At 50.4% G+C, this 21,605-nt stretch overlaps 1 protein-coding gene across 1 annotated transcript in view; it reads left to right on the forward strand.

Moving 5' to 3' along the window:
* The first annotated feature begins 14,134 nt into the window (after positions 1-14,134).
* LOC103608050 (dynein heavy chain 17, axonemal-like) overlaps positions 14,135-21,605 on the forward strand; it is a 70,258-nt gene continuing 62,787 nt past the window's right edge. Inside the window, exons 1-8 of the mRNA XM_008592498.1 lie at positions 14,135-14,479; positions 15,638-15,831; positions 16,789-16,981; positions 17,175-17,274; positions 17,527-17,612; positions 17,829-17,954; positions 18,696-18,848; positions 19,090-19,176. Coding sequence (XP_008590720.1) covers positions 14,135-14,479; positions 15,638-15,831; positions 16,789-16,981; positions 17,175-17,274; positions 17,527-17,612; positions 17,829-17,954; positions 18,696-18,848; positions 19,090-19,176 — 1,284 coding nt within the window. The remainder of the gene's footprint in view (positions 14,480-15,637; positions 15,832-16,788; positions 16,982-17,174; positions 17,275-17,526; positions 17,613-17,828; positions 17,955-18,695; positions 18,849-19,089; positions 19,177-21,605) is intronic.

Consider the following 21,605-nt stretch of genomic DNA (forward strand, 5'->3'; position numbering starts at 1 on the left):
CAAGCAGATCACGTGGTGAGAGGAAGAGAGAGAGAGAGAGAGAGAGAGAGAGAGAGAGAGAGAGAGGGAGGAGGTGCCAGGGTCTTTCTGACGGGAACTAATAGAGCAAGAACTCACTCATTAATCCCCCCTCCCCCAGGGAGAGCATTAATCCATTCATAAGGGATCCACCCCCATGACTCAGTCAGTTTCCAACACTGCCACACTGGAGATCAAATTTCCACATGAGTTTTGGAGGGAACAACACATCCAAACTCCATCACCACCTGTGTTCCTTTTCTGTAGCTTTCTGGCCTAGAGAATAAAAACTGGGAGAAACCTGGTTCGGGGTTATTTCCTAGGAATTCTTCTCTCTTGAAGGAAATGCCTGGGATTAACCTCTCCTGGGCCTCTCACTGCTCTGGAGGAAATGGGCTTTGAATAATCCTTTGCGTCTCCGTCACTCTGGGAGAGGTGACGTGATGAAAATAAACAACCTTGCCTTTTACCTCATCTTAGGGGGAGAGCCACCTGTGAAGCTTTTTAAAAAATACTGACACTCTGACCCACCTGCATCGGGCCAGGGCCAGGGCTGGGCATCGGCTTCCTTTATAATTAACTCACCTGCAGCTGGGGTTTAGCTTTCTGGACTTGGTCAGCGTCCCTCAATCCTCACCACTATGGCAGCTTCTCCCCTTCATTTAAAAAATTGACATAATACATACAACATAAAATTTACTATTTTAATCATTTAAAGGATATAATTCAGTAGTATCAGGTACATTCACAGTGTTGTACAACCATCGCCTCTATCTAGGCCCAGAACTTTCTCATCACCCCAAAGGAAACCCATTAAACAGACCTCTCCATTCCTCCCCTATCTGCTTTCTGTCTCTGGATTTACCTATTCACGACGTTTCTTTGTATGACATCATACACTATGGGGCTGTGGCTTTTTTCTTTTTTTCTAATATCACATTTTAAAAGATTTCTGTCATATATGAAATAGTTGATTTGTGTTCCTTGTTTTATACAAAGACACATGTCTTTTTATTCAAACACGCAGTTTTATTCAGACACATGTCCTTGGAAACTTGCTAAAACTCTACCAAAGTGTAGGATCTCACTATTTTGGTTAGCGCTTGGGCAGGCTTCTCACAGGTATATGCACCATTTTTTTGTGTGGCTTTAAGCAATGTCGGCGATGGCTCCAGCACCTTCTCTGTTTCTACCCCGCATCTGTGGAGCAGGTTTCCCATGTCTGCTCTTGTCTATGAATCCCCTGGGAGTCAAATACGATGTAGGTTCAGGTTGGGGTTGGAGATCGTGTGTTCCCGACAATTTTCCCAGGAGATCTGGTCAGAGGACCACACTCTGAGTAAGGGGCTCTGGGGTTTGAACACCTTAAAATAAAACTTTGCAATTAAAGTGATCCCTTGAGGTGAATTGGAAAACCAGGTTTCAAGCCTGACTCTACTAATTACAGAATGGGGTCTGGAGAAAGTTCACCGTCCTCTCTGAGCGGGCCGTAAGGGAATGCTCCTGGATTCCTGACAGGTCCCTGGAAACAGCCCAGCCCTTGTCTTTCTTCCCTCCTGCTGGACACAAATTCTACTTAGCACAGTGTGGCGACAACTTTAGATTTGCCCAGAACTTCCTGGTTTTAATAATAAAAATCCCAAGTCCTGAGAATGCCTCAGTCCTGGGCAGATGGGTTGATTGGTTGCCTTGAATTATTCGTTTTCAGCACTACCAAAGATAGAGACAGTGAGGATTTCTGAGTTCCATAGTTCCTCATTAAGACGCCTTCAGGGAGAGAGGCCAGACTGAATGCAAACGTGCTTTGGGTCCCGTACATTCCCAAACCCAGATTGCGCCACCGCTGCGGTGATTGTCGGGCAGTCGGGTGGCCCCTGCGAGCAGGCTCCTGTCCACGGCCGGGGGTGCGCAGCTGCACCTGCTTCCGTCTGCATCCCGGGTAACCTTCTCTTCCCCAATGGGGGTGTCTGGGGCTCCAGAGGCGAGCCCTGCCACAGCAGAATGAATGTCCTTGGGGTAGATTTAGAGACAGACAGCCGTGAGTCAAACCACGGGCAGGAAATCTCATTTCCAGACCTTGTCCAATTCTTCTTTCCTGACTCATTACATACAAAGAACATTTAGTTTTGCAGACAAGGCTGAGAAGGCCTTCCAGCCAGACTTCAGACCCCAGGGCCGGGTGGCTGCCTCTCTCCCTTCCCTCAAGTTCACAGTTAAACTTGAGCTCTTCTGCCAAGTGGCTGACGCTCAACAGGAACGCAGGGGCAGGAGGGAGTGATGCTATCTGAGGTCACAGCCCCGTGGCTGGCAGCGTTTCGTGGTTGTTTTGATTAAGAGATTATGCAGAACACTTGATTTTCATCTTGGAGATATCATTTCCCAGTGTGAGATGTTATCAGCTAAGTCATTGAAGAGACGATTATTCTATAAAACAGTTTAGGGGTCTTTTTTTTTTTTTTTCCTTTTTGTCTTTTTTTACTGACCGGTAATGGGATCGCAACCCTCGGTGTCACGCCCGCACTGCGCTCAGCCAGTGAGCGGGAACCGGTCTCCACATGGGATCTGAACCCTCGGCGGGAGCGCCGCCGCACTCCCAAGTGGCGCTCTCTCCAGCGCGCCACCGGGCCGGCCCTAGGTGTCTTTTTTTAATATTCCAAAGAAAAGGGATCTTTGTCCTCTTAGGAAAGGAACATTTGCTATTTGCAGGTCTCTGGTAGATGTTAAGCCATCATGTGTAAGGAGCCCTGGCAAGGACGCTGATCCTTGAACCCTGTCCTTGAATACTGCCTTCTCCCAAAGATGTAACGTGTGCTGGGGCAGGTGGCACAGAGGAGGACGGTTAGGAGTCGGTTACGCACTTCCGTCCTGCAGCAGGACTGTTCTGGGAGAACTGCAGGCCACATCCAAGTTCTGTCCTCTTAGGAGACAGTCACCATGAGAAAGCCCAGCTGCGAGGGCTGGGGTGACAGCTGCTCTGAGCTCTGAGAGTCTCTTAGGAGTCTTCTGGGGGGGCTTCCTACTGCGTGCTGGTAAGCATGTGTCTACGAGTGGAATCTGCCCGAGTTTCAGATTTCCTTGTCCTGCCTAAGCCAGACTTAGCAAAGAATCCTGCTAAGTCATCCCCTGACCTTTGACTTCTGATCAGCTTTGATGTCTCATCTGACCTTTCCCCTTTCATGCCTGTCCTTGGCCTGACTTTAGCAAGAATCCTGTTAGGTTAGTTCAGCAGGAAGCCCTCTCCCCTGGAATGTTTCCTTTTAGTAATTTTCCATCCACTGTCCCCTCCAGCTACTCATTGGCTGCAACCCCAGCTGTCCTGGCTGTGCTCAGAACTGAGCTCTGCTCTCTCCCCTATGGCCACAGTACTGAATAAAATCTGTCAGGGCCGGCCTGGTGGCGCACTCGGTAGAGTGTGGTGCTTGGGAGCACGGTGGCACTCCCGCCGAGGGTTCGGATCCCATATAGAGACCAGTCCGCTCACTGGTTGAGCGCGGTGCGGGTGTGACAGCGAGGGTTGTGATCCCGTTGCCGGTCATTACCGGTCACGAAAAAAGACAAAAAGGAAAAAAAGAAATCTGTCTCCACTGCCTTTAAGTGGTGTCCAGCTCTGTCTCTCTTTGAGAAGCCTCCACAAGGCGTGTCTGTTGACTGCTGCCCATCCCACGTGCCACACACCTACTCCACGTGCCACACACCTACACCACATGTGATACAACGCCCTCTTCTGCTCGTGTGAACGGAGCCAGAATCCTCACCTTGCTGCAGCCTGTTTCCAACATGGATGGCTTGGAATCCACATGCTCCCGTGCTTTGTGGGGCCCACTCCCAGGGCTTGCTGTGCAGAGACCTTCAACCAGAAAAAGTCCCCAGGCCTCACAGTGCCCACCCCTGCATGACCTTTGAAAACCTGGTGGGCAGGTCCTCTGGCCATGCTGCCCTGCTCGTGATGGGAAGAGTCCCCTGCTGGGTGAGCTTGGCTGCTTGGGGCTCCCTTTCTGCCAATGCCATGGGCAAAGACACCCACCTGCCTTCTGTCCCCGGAACTCAGCATGATGATGTGTGGCCAGGCCAAAGTAGACAGCGGGGAGATTGGGCGGGGTGGGGGGAGGCTGACAAGACCCAGATGGCTAGCCTCCTGCTGTCTGCAAGCATGCCCAGTGAGGGAAAATGGCCCTGTGACTTTATTTAATGATGAGTAATGTCTGTCATGAAACTTACTGTCCAAGTTCCTTCAGCCTGGAGGAAGTGCTCCCTGGGGCAGGAGAGGATGACTTCTTTCAGCTCATCCCTGCTCCACCTCCCTGGGGACTGTGACTATTAGAAGCAAAAGAATTGAGTGAGTGATGTTGCAGCTGGTGGCCCTGGCGGGGAGCGGAAGCTGCCGCCCACTGCGCTGCCACTAATCCGTTTCCCAGCCGTGCACGCTTCCTACACGCTGCTCTGGATACTTCCTAAGGGCCTAGGTTTCTGCTGCGAGGTGGACAGTGTGTCCGTGTCGAAAGGCTAGTTGTGTCCTAGATAACGTGGGTCCTTCTCTCTTCCATGCTCACATGGAACCTCTGGTGTGACATGTGGGCAGTTGGGAGGCCACTTTCTCCACATCGCTCAGGAGTCTCTCCTGCAAGACCAGGCAGAGCTCTAGAGCTGTGGCTCGAGGGCCAGAGGGCAGTCTCCCGACTCCCTCCCACGTCCACTGTTTCACCATTCTACGTTCCATCCTGGTGTCCTGGAGCTGTTGAAATTAGAGGACCTAGGAAGCACAATACGGATGGAGATGGGACCGGCTAACACCCCGGTCTCGTGTTTCTCTACCCGATCCTCAGAATCCACAGGGCTTCATGGAAAGAAGGGTTCCATGGCCGAGTAAGTTTGGGGAAACGCTGGGTGAGATGAGGTTAAACAGATGTCTTTACAGCAGAACTTCTCGGAGCCTTTGTCCCTTTGGTAATATTTATTGAAGGCCTATTGTGGGCCAGGCACAGTTCCAGACTCTGGAGTGACAGTGCTGAGCAGAAGAGGTGGCAGTGAGGGGAATGAGGAGGGCAGGTAACTCACGACTAATTGTGTGATTGACTGATTGCACTTGGGATGCTCGTTACACAACGCACAAGGCTCTATACGAAAGAGTTTGATTGGGAGACCAAGGGAAACTGCAGGGGAGACACTTACTAGGGAGTGACACTTAAGCTGGGATCCTGAGGGTGGGTAGGAGTTAGGCAGGTGCATGTGTGTGTGCGTGCCCATGTACACGCATGTGTGTGTGCACAGAATCCTAGGCCAGGCAGGAAGACCCCGGGTGAGCAGGTGTCCTGGAGGACCTGCGAGCGGGGCCGCATGACTTCATGGGCCAGGGTTGGGACTGGGAGAGAACTGTATGAGGCCGGGCCCAGATCTCACAGGGCCCAGCGATGGCATCTGGCTTCTATCCTAAGAGCACTGGGAAGGTGTGAATGGGTTTTAAGCAGGGTATTGACGTGACAGTTGTGTTTTTCAAGATGCTGGAGCACGGTCCACTGGGGGACAAGAGCAGGTGTAGAGAAATGGACGAGGGTGTCCATAGGGCCAGGAGGGCGAGAGTGGACAAGGAGCAGGAGCCGCAGAGGGGGCAGACAGAGCTCAGAGACGGTGAGGGGACAGAATGGAGGGGTGCCACCAGTGTGGGCCAGGATCCCCACCCTCACCCCCAGTTCCCAGGCCTTCAGACTCAGACTAAATGATACCTCTAACATTTCCAGTTCTCTAGCTTGTGGGTGGAAGATTCTGGGACTTTTTGGGCTCCATAATTGTGTGAGCCAATTCCCATAATCAATCTCATATGTATCTATACGTATCTTATTGATTCTGTTTCTCTGGAGAACACTGACTAATACATATTTCTCATAGTTCTGGAGGCTAGAAGTCTGAGATCAGGGTGCCAGTAGGGTCGGGTTCTGGTGGGGGTCCTCCCCGTGACGTGCAGATGGCCCCCTCTCGCTACAGGCCCTGTTAAATAAAATTATAGGAGGCCACTGTTTTGGACTAAGCTCCTGCACTAGGCCCCAACAGACCAGGCTGAAAACAAAAATGGTGTCACTCCTGCTAAGTTCCATATCCCTTAGGCTGCGTCTGACCTGAGAAATCAGGAGAAAGAAATAACGACCAATTTCCCAAACAAGCTGGTTTTAATCTTCAATAGACATGATCATGAAGCTCCCGCTGCTTTAATCCTCACACTAAAAGGGTAGCCTGAAGTAACCTGAGCTTAACTAGTCAGGGATTTTTCCGTTGTTCTGTCTCCTGTCCCACCTTACAAGGAAAGGAACTTTGAAATGACCAGTCTGCTTTCTGTTCTTGTTTCTGCTCTATTCAGCCTTTTCTTTCTATAAAACCATCCTCTTCTGCTCAGCTCATTGGAACACTTATTCTGCTTTATGGAATGATGTGTTGCCCGATTCTAGAATTATAATAAAGCCTCCTGAGATCTTTGAATTTGTTGTATTTTTTTCCTTTGACAGCTCAAAAGGCAGAGAGAGATCTTTCTCTTCTCATAAGGCCACCAATCCTATCAGATTCTGATCCTTATGCCCTCATTTAACCCTAATTACCCCCTAAAGAGCCTGTCTCAGATAGTCACTTTGGGGGTTAGGAGTTCAACATATGAGTCTTGTGGGGGACACATATCAGTCTCTAGTGGAAGGGTTCAGGACAGGGCAGGAGAAGACGGAGCCAGGCACAGGTGGAGGGGCTGGCCTGGGCAGGAGAGGGTGACACCTCTATTTTATCAAGAAGAAAGGACAGAACACAAAATGCATAAAGGTGCAGGTAAGTTCTAAGGTTTGATTGTGGACAGGTTAGAATGTGGCTTCTGATGGCTTTATCAGGAGAGCGAGTGAGAAGGATAGCTTTCTTGCTCAGCTCATTTGCCATGTGACACCTGTATCACTGTAGAGTCACCACCCCCAAGAAGGCCCTCGCCAGATGTGTTCCCTGGACTTTGAACTTCCCAGCCTCCAAAACTGTAAGAAATAAATTTTACTTCTTTATAAATTACCCAGTTTCAGGTATCCTGTGATAAGCAGCAGAAACGGACTAACTGTGTAACAAACCACATCCAAACCACACCAGTCTTAAAACAACTGCCTTTAGCTCACAATTCTGTGGGTTCTTCTGGTCTGGGCCAGCTTGGCCCATCTCCGTCAAGCTCTGTCTCATGTGTCTGTGCCAGGTTGGTGGTCAATGGCAGCTGGATGGCCTGGAACAGCTTTGTTTACATGCCTGGTGGTTGATTGGCTGTTGGTCAGGAGGTCTCAGCTCTCCTCTAAGTATCCTGTCACCCTCCAGCAGGCTAGCTGGGGCCACTGACAAGGTGGACTTAGGGTTCCAAATTCAGCAAGAGATGACAAGCCCCAACATGCAAGTCCTTTCTCAATTTATGCTTACATCATATTGGCTTTGGCTAACCTAGACTTAAGATGTATAAAATAGATTCCACCTCTTAATGGGAGGTGAAGAATTTGTGGACATTGATTCAAGGGCAATGACATCCACAGATCTATGCAGATAATAGTGCAGTGGGATGGGGCTTGTGCTTTGGTGGGCAAAAATGGGAAAGAGAGGTATGACGGAATGGGTCCCTGGAGTCACTGAGAGGAGGGTGGCATGAGGACTAGTGGACAGAGGGATTGGCTCTCAAATCTTAAAGAGGAGTCACTCCCCAACAGCTGTCCCAGTACCAGGGCTTGAGGCTGTAGATGACCTTTCAGCATACTAACTTGTGTTGAGAATCTCCAAAGGTGGGGGTGGAGGGTGGGCAGTGCAGAACATAGCATTGGCTGAACTGATTTGGTCATGGGGCATCTTGATATACTAGAGACCCAAAGACATACTTTGGGAAATTCTGCCACAATGGGATTAGCTGGCAGCCAGAGGCAATAGCTCAAAATGATTGTGACTAGATCTAGCAGGACAGAGTAGGTGACCCTGAGGTAAGCAATCAACCCCCAAACCTCAGGGGCTTAACACAGCCACGATTCGTCTCTTGCTCACCCAGTGCAGGTCCATGCCTAGGTTGGGGTGGAGTCTCCTCCACATAGTCACTCAGGGACCTAGGCTGACAGGCGCCACCATCTGTGGCTAAACCACCTGGAGCACGTGGCTGGGGAACAGATGGCCACAGGTATGTGAGTCAGCTCTTCTGCATTTCAGCTCAGAATTTGCACACACTGCTTCCATCCACAGGCCTTTCCCAGAGAGAGCCACTGGGGGCCACCTAACTGCTAGGGGCTGGAAGGTTTGGTGAGCACCCTGACCCTGCCAAGAGCAAGGGGCAGAGAGTTTGGAGGCAGGAAAATGGGGACTGGAGTCTGGGCTTAGCTGCCATTTCAGTCGGCATCCTAGGAGCCTCCACCCCCCACCTCCACCCCCCACCAAAGATACCAGGTCCTTATCCCTGGAACCTGTAAATGTTACCCTATTTGGAAAAAGAGTCTTTGCAGATGAGATTAAGATCTTGAGATGAGGATATAATCCTGGATTATCCAGGTGGGACCTAAATGTCATCCCAAGTGTCCTTACATGAGACAGGCAAGGGGAGATCCAACACACGCACACAGAAGAGGAAGCCGTGTGAAGATGGAGACAGAGATCGGAGCGATGCAGCCACAGGAGTGCCGAGCACTGTCAGCAACCACCAGAAGCTGGGAGAGAGGCAAGGAACGGATTTTCCCCCAGAGCCTGTGAAGGGAGCACAGACCTGCCTGGCACCTTGATTTCAGACCTCCAGCCTCTAGGAGAGAATAAACTTCTGTAGTTTCAAGACGTCTAAGTTTGTGGCATTTTGTTCTAGCAGCCGCAAGAGACTAATGCAGCATGTAAGCAGAATACTAAAACCCACCTGTGTACCTGAAACAGAGGGACTGACTGTACTGCACATGATGGGAAAGCTGAGGAGCCTGATAGGGAACAGGGCCGTGCAGACATCAGCCACAGCAGGTGGAAGGAGATGATGTCCAGTGGCCAGGAGCAAGGTCACTGGGAGAAGCCAGAGCCATGGGCTCCTGTGCCATCCAGCAGGCTCACAAAGTGCAGAACCTGGTACCTGGTTAGTGCTCAGAAAATGGTAGCTGTGACTCTTAGGCCTGCTCTCCATTGCAATAGGAACAATCTATATCTGGAACCAGAAATGCCCTCCTATTCCCTAACCCCCACGGCTTGAGGTTACTCAGTCTCAGACATGTGGCCAGAGAAGCTGACCATCCCCAGAGGGGTCTGTGTTACTGGTTCAAGTGGCAGACAGAGCTGGAACTTGTGGGGATTCCTGAGTCCTGCCCGAGAGCTCCCCATGCCTGGGAGCTCGGGAGTGATATATTGTGCAGAACTGGAAGTGAAAGTTCAGGGTTGCTAATTTTGCTCCTGGGTATTGGTGGAATGATTGTTGACTGCTGCTGGGGACACACCCTACAAGCTGCAGGAAGCCTGTTCTTATGTCCATTCCGCTTTCCTGGTAGTATCAGGAGAGCCCCGAGGAATGCCTCCATGTCCTGCAGATCCATCCTGAGAACAGGTGACACTGCCAGGCACCCCCACACCAGATGCTGCTCCCAGCCCTGCTGTCCCCAACCACCGTGGCAGCCCCCCCAGGCCGTTCTGGGCCTGGACAGGAGAGCTCCTTCAGCTCCAGTTTTCAGTTATTATGAACAGTGCTGCTGTACACATTCGTGTATGTTTTCACTTCTCCTTGGTGTATACCTAAGAGTGGAATTGCCATCACATAGTAACTCTATGATTAACCTTTTGAGGAACGGCCAAGCTGTTTTCCAAAGTGGCTACAACATTTACAATCACATCAGCAACGTATGAGCGTTCCAATTTCTCCACATCCTTGCCAACACTTTTATTTTCTGTCTTTTTAATTCTAGCCATTCTAGTGGGGGCAAAGTGAAGATTTTTTTGTGTGTGTGGCAAAATATACACAGCATAAAATTTACCATTTTAATCATTTGTAAGTGTACATTCCATTGGCATGAAGTCCATTCATATTGTCGTGAACCATCACCACCGTCTGTCTCCAGAACTTGTTCATTATCCTAAACTGAAACTCTGTCCCCATTGCACAATGAATCCCCATTCTCTCCCCCCAATCCCCTGGCAATCCCCATTCTACTTTCTGTCTCTATGAACTTGACTGATCTAGGACCTCATTTAAGTTCACTGTAGTTTTGATTTGTATTTCCCTGATTGTGATGATATCAAGCATCTTTTCATGTGCATATAGGTGAATTGCATATCTTTCTAGAAAAAAGGTCTATATCCTTTACCCATTTTTTAGTCAGGTTATTTTTATTATTGTGTTATGAGTTTTATTATAACATTATGGCAAGTCCCTTATCAGATATATGATTTGCAAATATTTTCTCCCATTCTATGGCTTGTCTTTTACCTTTCTTTGGAGTGCCCTTTGGTGGGAATGCAGACCATGCCAACTTCGTCTTTGGGTCCCTTTAGCTTTACTCTCCCTTTCTGTGGCCCTCATAGTCTTTTTACTAAGAAATTATCCATTAATCTGGGCCAGCCCCATGGCTCACTAGGGAGAGTGCAGTGCTGGTAGAGCCGAGGCCGTGGGTTTGGATCCTATGTAGGGATGGCCATTGCACTCACTGGCTGAGCGCGGTGCAGACAACACTGTGCTGAGGGTTGCAATCCCCTTACTGATCAAAAAGAAAAAGAAAAGAAAAGAAAGAAATTATCCATTAATCTGAAGCAAGGCAAGCATAGTTAAGACTGAAAAGCTAGACTCACTTAAGAAAAAGTTCAAAGCTTTCCTGTTGGCACAAGTTAAGTTACAAAGACTTTGAATATATCACAGACTTTAGCTATATCATAGGAGTCATACTTCCTTTTGTCCCTAAGTTCCTTTACAAACCCCTACTTCCCTCTGAATGTTGTGACATGCAGCTGCATGAACATCTGGATTAGTACCCACCTGGACCTTCCTGTATGTAAGTTACCCATTAATAAACTCTGTTAAACCGTATGGAGTTGCTTGCTTCATGTTTTGCTCTCAAAGTTCCTTCTCAGTTCAGAGGCTGTTTCACCTTGTCTCTGTCCTCAGACACCTTTGAAGTGCCCAAAAAAATTAATTTTGATGAAGTCAAATTTATCTGTTTTTTTCTTTGGTCATTTAAGCATAAAATGGTGTCACATGTAAGAAACCATTGCTTCACCTAAGATCATGAAGATCTACTATGTTTTCTTCTAAGAGTTTTTATAGTTTTAGCTCTTACGTTTGGCTCTTACAATTTGTTGACCATTTTGAGTTAATTTTTGTAAACGATGTGAAGTAAGGGTCCAACTTCATTCCTCTGCTTGTGAATATTCAGTTGTTCCAGAACCATTTGTCGAAAAGACTGTTCTTTCCCCCACCTATCTGTCTTGGCACCCTTATCTAAAATCAATTGCCTATAATGTATGTGTTTATTTCTGGACTTTCAATTCTATTCCGTAATCTGTGTATCTATCCTCACGCCAGTAGCACTCAGTCTCAATTACTGTAGCTTTCTGGTAAGTTTTGAAATCAGGAAGTGTGAGTCCTCCAACTTTGTTCTTTTTCTAGATTGTTTTGGCTATTCTTGCATTTCCACATGAAATTAAGGATCTGCTTTTTCATTTCAAAAAAGGCAACTGGAATTTTGATAGAAATTGTATTGAATCTGTAGATGAACTGGGGAATTGTCATCTTAACAATATTAGTTCTTCCAATCCACGAACACAGTGTCTCTTCATTTATTTGTCTTCTTTAATTTCTTTCAATGATGTTTTACAGTTTTCAGTGTATGAGTCTTACACTGCTTCTTAAAAATTTATTCCTAAGTATTTTATTCTTTTTGATGCCATTATAAATGGGAATTGTTTTCTGAATTTCCTCATTGGGTTGTTCATTGCTAGTACATAGGAGCATAATTGATTTTCATATATCTGTCTGGTATCCTGCAACCTTGCTGAACTCTTTTATTAGCTCTACTGGCTATTTTATGGTTTTCTTGGGATTTTTGACATACAAGGATCCTTCAGAAGGTTCATGGAAAAAGAGAATTAAAAATAATATAGATCTTCCTGTGTACTTTTTGAAGTGCCTTCCCATAAGATCATGTCATTGTGACCAAAGATAGTTTTACCTTTTCCTTTCCAATTTGAATGCCTGTTATTTCCTGTTTCCTGCTTAATTTCTGTGGCAAAAATCTCCAGTGCGAGGTAAGGGTCCAACTTCATTCCTCTGCTGACTTTTTGAAGTGCCTTCCCATAAGATCATGTCATTGTGACCAAAGATAGTTTTACCTTTTCCTTTCCAATTTGAATGCCTGTTATTTCCTGTTTCTTGCTTAATTTCTGTGGCAAAAATCTCCAGTGCGAGGTAAGGGTCCAACTTCATTCCTCTGCTTGTGGATACTCAGTTTGTTCCAGAACCATTTGTTCAAAAGACTATCCTTTCCCCATTGATTTGTCTTGGCACCACTGATGAAGAATAGAGGTGGTGGGAGTAGACATCCTTATCTTTTTTCTGGTCTCAGGAGGAAAGCTGACTTGGGAATCCGCTTCAGGAATGAAGTGCATCTTCCCTTCCTCTGCAGGCTTCCAAAAGAGAGAGAAATGCTGTGAGAGGCAGAAAGCAATTGGTCCCGGGGACAGGTCAGAGATACAGGAAGAAACAGAAAATGGTGAATATGGGGGGTGGATATTGAAGTAACTTCCAACTACTTCATCACATTGTTAATAACAATAACGTTTTAGAACTAAAATTCATGACAGCGTTGGAACGTAAGTTAGGAGAGAAGCAAATGGGTCAAAGTGTTTGACTGCTGTTGTCTTGTCCAGTAAGAGGGGAAGCAGCAAATGTCCACTGCGATAGGGCAGTGACCTGTGTACCTCTCAGAGAGAAACAAGCGTGCACAATGACCGAGCTAACTATAGCTTGGAGGTACGAAACAATAAAGTTTATTTAACCCAGAAGAAGGCAAGAAAGGAAAGGGAACGCAGAAGAGCCAAGATAAACAGGAAGTACTGAAAAGACAATAAATTTCATCCCAATATATTAGTAATTCATATAATGAAAACGGACTAAATGCTCCAATGAAAAGGCAAAGAGTGTTCAACTGGGTTTAAAAAATTGCAGTTTAAGAGCCTTCCCCCTGTGGTGGATGGTGGGTCAGTTACTTATTTGCCCCAAGGAGAAAGTTCTAGAAGCCCCAACTGTGGCAGTTGGAGCCCTTCAAGGGAAGGGAGCCATTTTCTTTCCTCGTTTGGCATTGCCTATCAGTTCGTCCTGCTTGCGGTTGGAGCTGACAGTTGCCTTACTCTGGTGAGCAGCCTTTACCTGTGTTAGGATGAGGGGGGACTCCGGAGGACAGCAGACCCACCACTCACCACGGAAGGGGCTGTGCTCCCTGCTTGGAGCCGGTCAGGCGTGTGGGCCCATTGTGCAGTCTGCCCAGGACCGCCCGGCCCCTTTCCTGGGCTCCCTGGAGTCCTTGCTCCAGTCCTGCTCATGAGCAAGCCCTGCCTTGGCCCACTGGCCTGGGCTGTTTGCTCTCTGGGACCTCCTGGTGGGAGTTTGAGATAAGACCAGTTGATTGGAGAGAGACTTGGGGGACATGGGGGCCTCAGGAACCATATACAGCATGGCCTGAGAGGGAGCACACCCCAATGCCATTCTTGAAAGGAAAGCTGATTTTGTAAAAGCCCCAACCCAAATCCACAAAATCAGTAAACCAGAGGCTGTTTCCTTCAATTCCAGTAGCACTTGCAACTTGCTGAGACTTACAGTGAGTGACCTGCAAACACCCAGGGCTTCCCCCACGTTTCCTTCCCCCACTTATGAAATGGGGACACAGTGCCTGTTTTGGAGAACCCAGGTGGAGATTAATTCAGCAACATTCGCAAACACACCTCCACGTCGCTCCCCCGCCCCAGCCTATCCACAGCTAAAAACAACACATTCCCGGAGAACCCTTTTTTTTGGTGCTTCGTTAGAGCAGAGATGCCACCCAGTTCCAGCGGCGGGTGGGAAATTGAGGAGCCAGGAGACAGTTCTGTCTTGTGTCTGTTCACCTAACAGATGTCTGTGGTGTGAGAAAAGGTCAAGATGACGATTACACCGGACATCAGACTAGAGTATTTGGAGGAAGTCGCCTCCATCATCCTGAAGTTCAAGCCAGACAAGTGGAGCAAACTCATCGGAGCTGAGGAGAACATGGCCTTAATCTCAGAGTTCTGGGAAAAGCCGGAGGTCTCAGTTCTGGTGCTGACGCTCAACCCTGCCGGCATGATCATACCCTGCCTGGGCTTCCCGGAATCCCTCAAATCCAAAGGGGTTTACTTTATCAAGACGAAGCCTGAGGCCATTAACAAGGACAACTACAAGACCCGCCTCCTCTACGGGGACATAAGCCCCACACCGGTGGACCAGCTGATTGCGGTCGTGGAGGAGGTGCGTGGATCCAGGCCGGGTGCGCTCCAGCAGCAGCAGCACCTGGGACTGGTTGGAAACGCAGGAGCTCGGGCCCCCCGCCCTGGGCCTGCTGAGACGACCTCCAGGTGATGCTGTGCACCTGACCTGTGAGAAGCCCCGTCCATCACCCTGTCCTCTCTTGGCGTCATTAGAACCGCCGTACTGTGAGGGGCTCAGAAAGTGTGGGCTACCCCAGTACTAGTAGAAAGTTTCCCCAATTCTGAGACTTTGAGTTAAAAAAAAAAGAGAGAAAATGGGGTGCCGTTTTCTGCATCTCTCCGCAGTCCTGCATCCTCCCCAGTGACACTCTCAGGAGGTGTGGCAGGGGTGGGGAACGCTTTGGGGAGTCAGACTGGTTAGAGTTCAAGTTCCTTACCTTAGCCTTCCTGGTCCTCACCTGTAGAATGGGGACCCATGTCCCCGCCTTGTGCAGCAGACATTTATTTTCTCACAGCTCTGGTGGCCAAAAGTCCTAGATGAAGGTGTGGGCAGGGTTGGTTCCTTCCGAGGCCCCTCTCCTTGGCTGCGGGTGACTGTCTTCTCCCTGTGTCTTCATGTGGTTGTCCCTCTGTGTGTGTCTGTGTCCTAATTTTCTCTTCTTATAAGGACACCAGTCTCATTGGATTTGGGTCCACCCTAATGACCTCATTTTAACTTAATTATCTCTTTAAATACTCCACTTCCAAATACAGTCACGTTCTGAGGTGCTGGGAGTAAGGACTTCAGCACATGGATTTGGGGGACACACTCAGCCCATCACAGCACGTAACACTTGCTTTCACAGGGAGTGTGTCTATTGTTGCAGAAGTTGGGGTCCCCCTTCCTGGAGATGGCTTCGCCCCTACAAAGAACGGGAGCCGGGCTGTCCCCCTTGCTCTAAACTCCCCAACTTCCCTCTTCTTTCTGGAAGGAGGACTTGGCCTTCCCAGGTTCCGAGCACCGAGGTCTTCTGAATCCTCCTGGGGGCTTGGATCTCGGGGTGGCTGAGCTGGCGGAGGCTCAGGCAGAACTACAGAAGCGTCTCCTTTCAGGTCCTCTACTCTCTGTTAAACCAAAGTGAGAACATGGACGGATGGCCCCGGAGGGTGGCTGAGCTGGCGGAGGCTCAGGCAGAACTACAGAAGCATCTCCTTTCAGGTCCTCTACTCTCTGTTAAACCAAAGTGAGAACATGGACGGATGGCCCCGGGTGGTCTCGGAAGACATCGTGAAACAAGTGCACAGGCTGAAGAACGAGATGTTCGTGATGGGGGGCAAGATCAAAGGGAAAACGCTGCTGCCCGTCCCGGAGCACCTGGGCAGCCTGGATGGCACGCTGGAGTCCATGGAGAGGTAGGGCCCCACGCCTCGCGTCACCAGATGCCCAGGGAGTGTCTGAGCCCTGACCGAGAGTGGCAGACTCTCACTGCCAACTGGTTTTGCATTTTGAAGTGAATGAAACACACACGAGGGCAAGGGGGTGCCCTTACATGGTGCCATTAGGTGGTGCTGAGGCTGAGGGACACGTGCCAGGGCAAGAAGGGAGGGGCCCTGGGGCCCTAGGGTTCCATCTCCGGTGACGGCTGAGCAGCATCAATGCCCAGAAACAACCGGCCTGTGCCCCAGTCCTCTCCGGATCATGCATGTGTACCGGTCCAGTACAGGAAAGACATGACACGTGTCAACATAGCCAGGAGACAGACTGCTCAGCTTTAGATGTGGGCACTGAGAGGGAGTGGAAGGGATCGGCAGGTGGATGGGAGCCCACGGAAAGGTGGTGGTGTTCCAGATGCCCTGGGATGGACAAGGGACTCTAAGGTTTCCCCTGGCGTCTCCCCAGCCACCGTTTGCAACTGGCACGTGAGACTCTGGGAGCGGTTATGGGTGTGATAGCTTGTACCACACACTCATAGGAGACCGCTCCTAGGGGCTCTAGGGCAAGTCCTCCATTCGTCCACTAGGCTCCCAAAACGTGCCCTGTAAACACCCTGTAAGAATCCCCTGGAGGAGCCGTCCCGAATAGGGTTCATTCCACAGTCCTTGCCCCCCCACCCTTTCTCAGACGAGAGCTCGGGCCCTGGAACCTCTGACAACATCCATTGTCTGCTCAGGGTCTCTTCCTAGCTGGGGGGCTTGAGAAACTTCAGCCTCTCTTAGGGGCTGGGAGGTACCAGAGGCCCGAGGCCAGACCTGGGGCTGTTGCTGGTGGTTTAGGGTCTGCCGGCTGAAGGCTGCTGGGGGAGGGGCGGAGCTCGGTGGACCCAGGTTCATGTGGCCATGAGAGCATCTGCCCCAACCTCTGCCGGGCAGGATCCCGTCTTCCCTGGACAACTCGCTCCTGCACGCCATCGAAACCATCATCATCAACTGGTCTCACCAAATCCGGGACGTGCTGAGCAAAGACTCGGCCCAGGCCCTGCTGGACGGGCTGCACCCCCTACCCCGGGTCGAGTTTGAGTTCTGGGACGCGCGGCTGATGAACCTCAAGTGCATCCATGAGCAGGTAGGGCCGAGAGCAGGGTCAGCAGCCACATCCCAGCGGGCGGCAGGCGAGGGCTCGGCCTCTCGGTGCGGACCCCACAGGGACGCTGAGGGGCCCGATGACCTGCTCTAGCCAGCCACAGGGCCAGGTCACCCTCGTCTTAGGGTCTGTGGGCTCCATCGGAAGGCTGATATTCTTCTTCTCTCCTTCTCAGCTAAACAGACCCAAAGTGAATAAAATAGTGGAGATCCTGGAAAAAGCCAAAAGCTGCTACTGGCCAGCCTTGCAAAATGTCTATATGAATGTCACTGAAGGTGAGCCCATGACCCTGCCCATGAGGTCTTTGATGAAGCTGCCCAAGCCTTCTTGGAAGGCTGTGCCCGTCACCAACCCTGTGGGGTGTGGCCTGCGCCTCCCCCATAAGCAGCTTCCCCAGCCCCCTCCTTTTGAGAAAGACCCTGGTTCTTGAAGGAGCAGGTGTCAAGAGACACCCAGAGCTGCCAGTTTGTCGTCTCTGACCGGTGTCCTCTCACTCGCTGCTGAGCACCTGTTCTTGCTCCGTGCAGGGCTGAAGGAAGCCAGCGACATTGTCCTGTACCTGAAGCCCCTGCGCATCCTCTTGGAGGAGATGGAGCAGGTCGACTTCACATCGGTATGCTGGCAAGAAACGCTCACTTTGGGGGGCCTCTTGTCTGCGGGTGCAGGGGGCTGTAACCAGGTGCATGGGCCTGGGGAGTCGCCTCTTCCATCCTCTTGGGGACCCTCTCCTGGAGGCCCAGCATGAGCCTTGGGCAAGGGAGGGCTGAGATGCTGTGACAAGGTCCGGAAGCTGGTCCTCTGTAGCACGCCTGGGTCCGTCTCTCCCCAGCTCCCGACCTTCATTGCCAAGGTGCTGGACACTATCTGCTTCATCTGGGCCACCTCCGAGCACTACAACACGCCCTCCAGGATCATTGTCATTCTGCAGGAGTTCTGCAACCAAGTCATCGAGATGGTAACCCTCACCCGGCCCGCGGGCGCCTTCCTCTCCCCAGTTCTGCTCTGTTCCCCTGCTTCCCGCATTCCCCAGGAGTTTAAAAACAAGCCAAGATGTTGGGACGGGTGTTTGCAGGCCACAAGCTGAGCTTGAGCCCTCCTGGTGGCTACCTAGACTTCTCCCCAGGACTTGAGAGGAGAAAAGGAAGTGGAAGACAGAGCAGGAGACTCTACCTCGAGGCTCCCAGCACCCCAAGATTCAGGGGCTTTGAGGGGTCTGTCTGGTCCTGCACTCCCATCTCCCTCAACACAGACTCTCTCTTTCTTCCTTTCACAAGCACCCATTAGCCAGCCACGAGCATCTGAGTTGAAAGGTTGCAACCCTAGGCCACCTGCATATATTGAAATCGTATTTGCAGCCCTGTCTGCAGGACAGAGGGCACCTGTGAATCCCCCGACCTTGGAGGGCCACTCATCATCTGTGGCCAAAATTTGTTTTTGCTGCATCCTTGGCACAGGATGAGGGGCCAAGAAAGGGAAGGAGCTCAGCCTGCACCACCCCCCAACAGCCCCGCAGCTGGCAGGCACGTAGGGCCACGCACCCAAGGGACAGTCACGTGTCAGAAGAAGCCGATTGGGAGCCCCATGGTACCCGTGTGGAGTGCTGCTAATTGGCCAATCGGCCTGCAGATGGTGTGCCCAGTCATTACCCTAAATGGCTTGACGGGGCTTTGGGACGTCTGTGTTCTCTTTTGCCCAGATACGAACCTTCCTGAGCCCAGATGATGTGCTGAAAGGCTTGCAAGGGGAAGTAGAGGAGGTCCTGAACAGCATCACCCTGTCCGTGAACGTGCTCAAGGAGCTCTACTGCACGTACGATTTCTGCTGCGCGAACATGAAGCTTTTCTTTAAGGTACCCCTGACTCCCAGAGCAGGAACCGAGGTGAAGACAAGGCCGGCTTTATACGGTCTCCAGCCTTTGGGTACGCACGTACGATTTCTGCTGCGCGAACATGAAGCTTTTCTTTAAGGTACCCCTGATTCCCAGAGCAGGAACCGAGGTGAAGACAAGGCCGGCTTTATACGGTCTCCAGCCTTTGGGTAAGTGGGAATGTTTGAAGCCAACACGGCCTTCCCTCTCTCTCTGTCTCCAGGACAAAGAGCCTGTGCCTTGGGAATTCCCGTCATCTCTTGCATTTTCCAGAATGAATTCCTTCTTCCACCGTGTCCAGACCATTGAGGTAAAGATGAAACTTGGTTCAGCTCCACCTGCACTTCGCAGCCTGCCTGTACCTGAGCAGAGCTGCACCTGCCACCCTTAGCCCCTTTAGAAGAAACTAGCTGTGGGCAGCTTCGAAGTCAAGCCCAAACATCTGTGTTGTGGGGAAACTGAGGCTTTGGGGCAGCCTTCTCTGTGCCTGGAGCTGCTGGCTGAGAACAAACACGGCCCACTTTGGTTGTCTCTCTCTGTCTCGTGCCTCCTGCAATGGGTGGGTTCCTGACAAGTTAAATGACTCGTCGGAAGCCTGGAGGCCGGAGGCAGAGTTGGTTCGTGGGACTAAATTATTGCAAGTGAAGACTTGAGAAGGACCCTGCGTAAGCTCTGTGTTAACACACAGAGTGACCTGCAGCAAATTAAAACTTAAAAATGGTTCAAGATGGTTATCTCTGGGGAGAAGAGGAGTGAAGGGTTGCGACAGGGGTAGGGCAAGAAAGTCTAGCTTTTTGTTCTGTAAACTTCTGCATAGTTTTTTTTTTTTAAACTTTGTGCACATATAACTCACATCATAAAAAGAGTGAGCAAATCATCCTGGAAGCATCCAACATTGATTTTAGGATGGGCACTATTAAGCAGTGGCTTGTGAAGGGCCTGTCTGGTTCTCGTCCCCAGCCTCTGGGGGGCAAAGCAGGGAGGCCCATGTAGGACTCCGAAATGTAAGACGTGCCTGAAGGCTCCCAGCCTGAGGACTTGGTGGGTCACAGTCAAGTTTCTGGTCAAGAAGCTGTTGGTTCCTACGTAATGGATTCTGAACCAGCACGAAGTTTCTGAGAAAGAGGAGACTTTGGAGGTGGGGGAAGTGGCCTCGCCGACCATCCCTGCCCAGTGGCCTCACCGACCATCCCCTGCCCAATGGGCTCACCAACCATCCCCTGCCCAATGGCCTCACTGACCATCCCCTGCCCAATGGGCCATGCCAGCTTTGCCAATCTGTCTGACCTTGTCCTCCTCACTGAGCAGAAGAATTTAACAAATATTTATTAACTCCCTAGGGGGGAGTCTGTTTTCTTGCTCATTTGGGTGGTCGGCAGGATTTAGTTGCAGTTGTGGAACTGGGGTATGGGTCCCCGTATCCTCACCAGCTGTCACCTGAGGGCCATTCCCAGCTCCTGGAGGCCACCTGCAATCCTCGGCTCATGGCCTTTAAGGGCCGGTGGAGTCCCTCTCATGCCTAGACTCCCTCTCCCTTCTTCTGCCATTGCCACACCTCTCTGGGCTACTCTCGGCCTATTCTTCTGCCTTCCTCTTCCACTTTTAAGGGCTGTCGTGGTGACACTGAGCCCTCATGGATAATCCAGGACAGTCTCCTCTCACCCTAACCACACCTGCAAAGTCTCTTTTGCTATGGAAGGTAACATAGTCACAGGGCTTAGGGCCTGGACATCCCTGGGGGCCGGTATGCTGCTGACCACAGCCTCAGGCAGCCTGGAGCATCCATCTCATAAGAGCAGCGGTCTTCCCATGGGATGGAAATCCTCCAAGTTCCTGGGAATGGCCTTGTCAATGGGATCAAAAAACTCCCCACGGCCATGGCTAAAGTGCCTTTTCCCCTGGATAGGGTGGGGATGGGCATGGCCGGTGTTGGCAGCAGCAGCGTCCTCTTACCAGTGTTGCCAGGGTGCTTCTCCTGATGGGTGGGGATGGGCACGGCCGGTGTTGGCAGCAGCAGCGTCCTCTTACCAGTGTTGCCAGGGTGCTTCTCCTGATGGGCACTGTGGTCGTCTTTAGTTGAGACGTTAGAGCATCAGTCCGGTTGTACCATGCTGGGTCCCATGATCCACGCAGCCTGCCGCAGTGGGCTTCCTTCTGATTGGTGTGGACAGTGCAGTTGAACTCCTGGGGCTCAATGTTACTTTCCTCATTTACAATCACTTGGGGAATTCCACACTGTGACCTCTGAGTACAGACAACAGTTTGAGAACCTTAAAAAATGTTAAATTTGTCCGGTCATCCAACTTGTAGAAATCCATTTTAAGCTAATCAGAGACGTGCACAAAGGTTTTGCAAATGCAAAGGATCATCCAAGCATTATTTGATAGAGAGAACAAATTTAAACATTATACATGCCCACCAAACATCCAGCAATGCGGGAGGTGGTTAAACAGATGCCACACACTCACAGGGCAGTGTAACGTGTGACGATAAGAGGCTCCTGAAGAATTTTGACTGATGTGTAACATGCTGATGACCTAATGCTGAATGAAAACAAATATATATATGGGCCGGCCCAGTGGCACACTCAGTAGAGTGTGGCGGCGCTCCCGCCAAGGGTTCGGATCCCATATAGAGACCGGTCTGCTCACTGGTTGAGCGCAGTGTGGGCGCGACACCGAGGGTTGCGATCCCATTACCGGTCACGAAAAAAAGACAAAAAGGGGAAAAAAAAAAAAA

Source organism: Galeopterus variegatus, unplaced genomic scaffold (genome assembly GCF_000696425.1).
Source record: "Galeopterus variegatus unplaced genomic scaffold, G_variegatus-3.0.2 Scaffold7966, whole genome shotgun sequence".
Classification (NCBI taxonomy): Eukaryota; Metazoa; Chordata; class Mammalia; order Dermoptera; family Cynocephalidae; genus Galeopterus; species Galeopterus variegatus.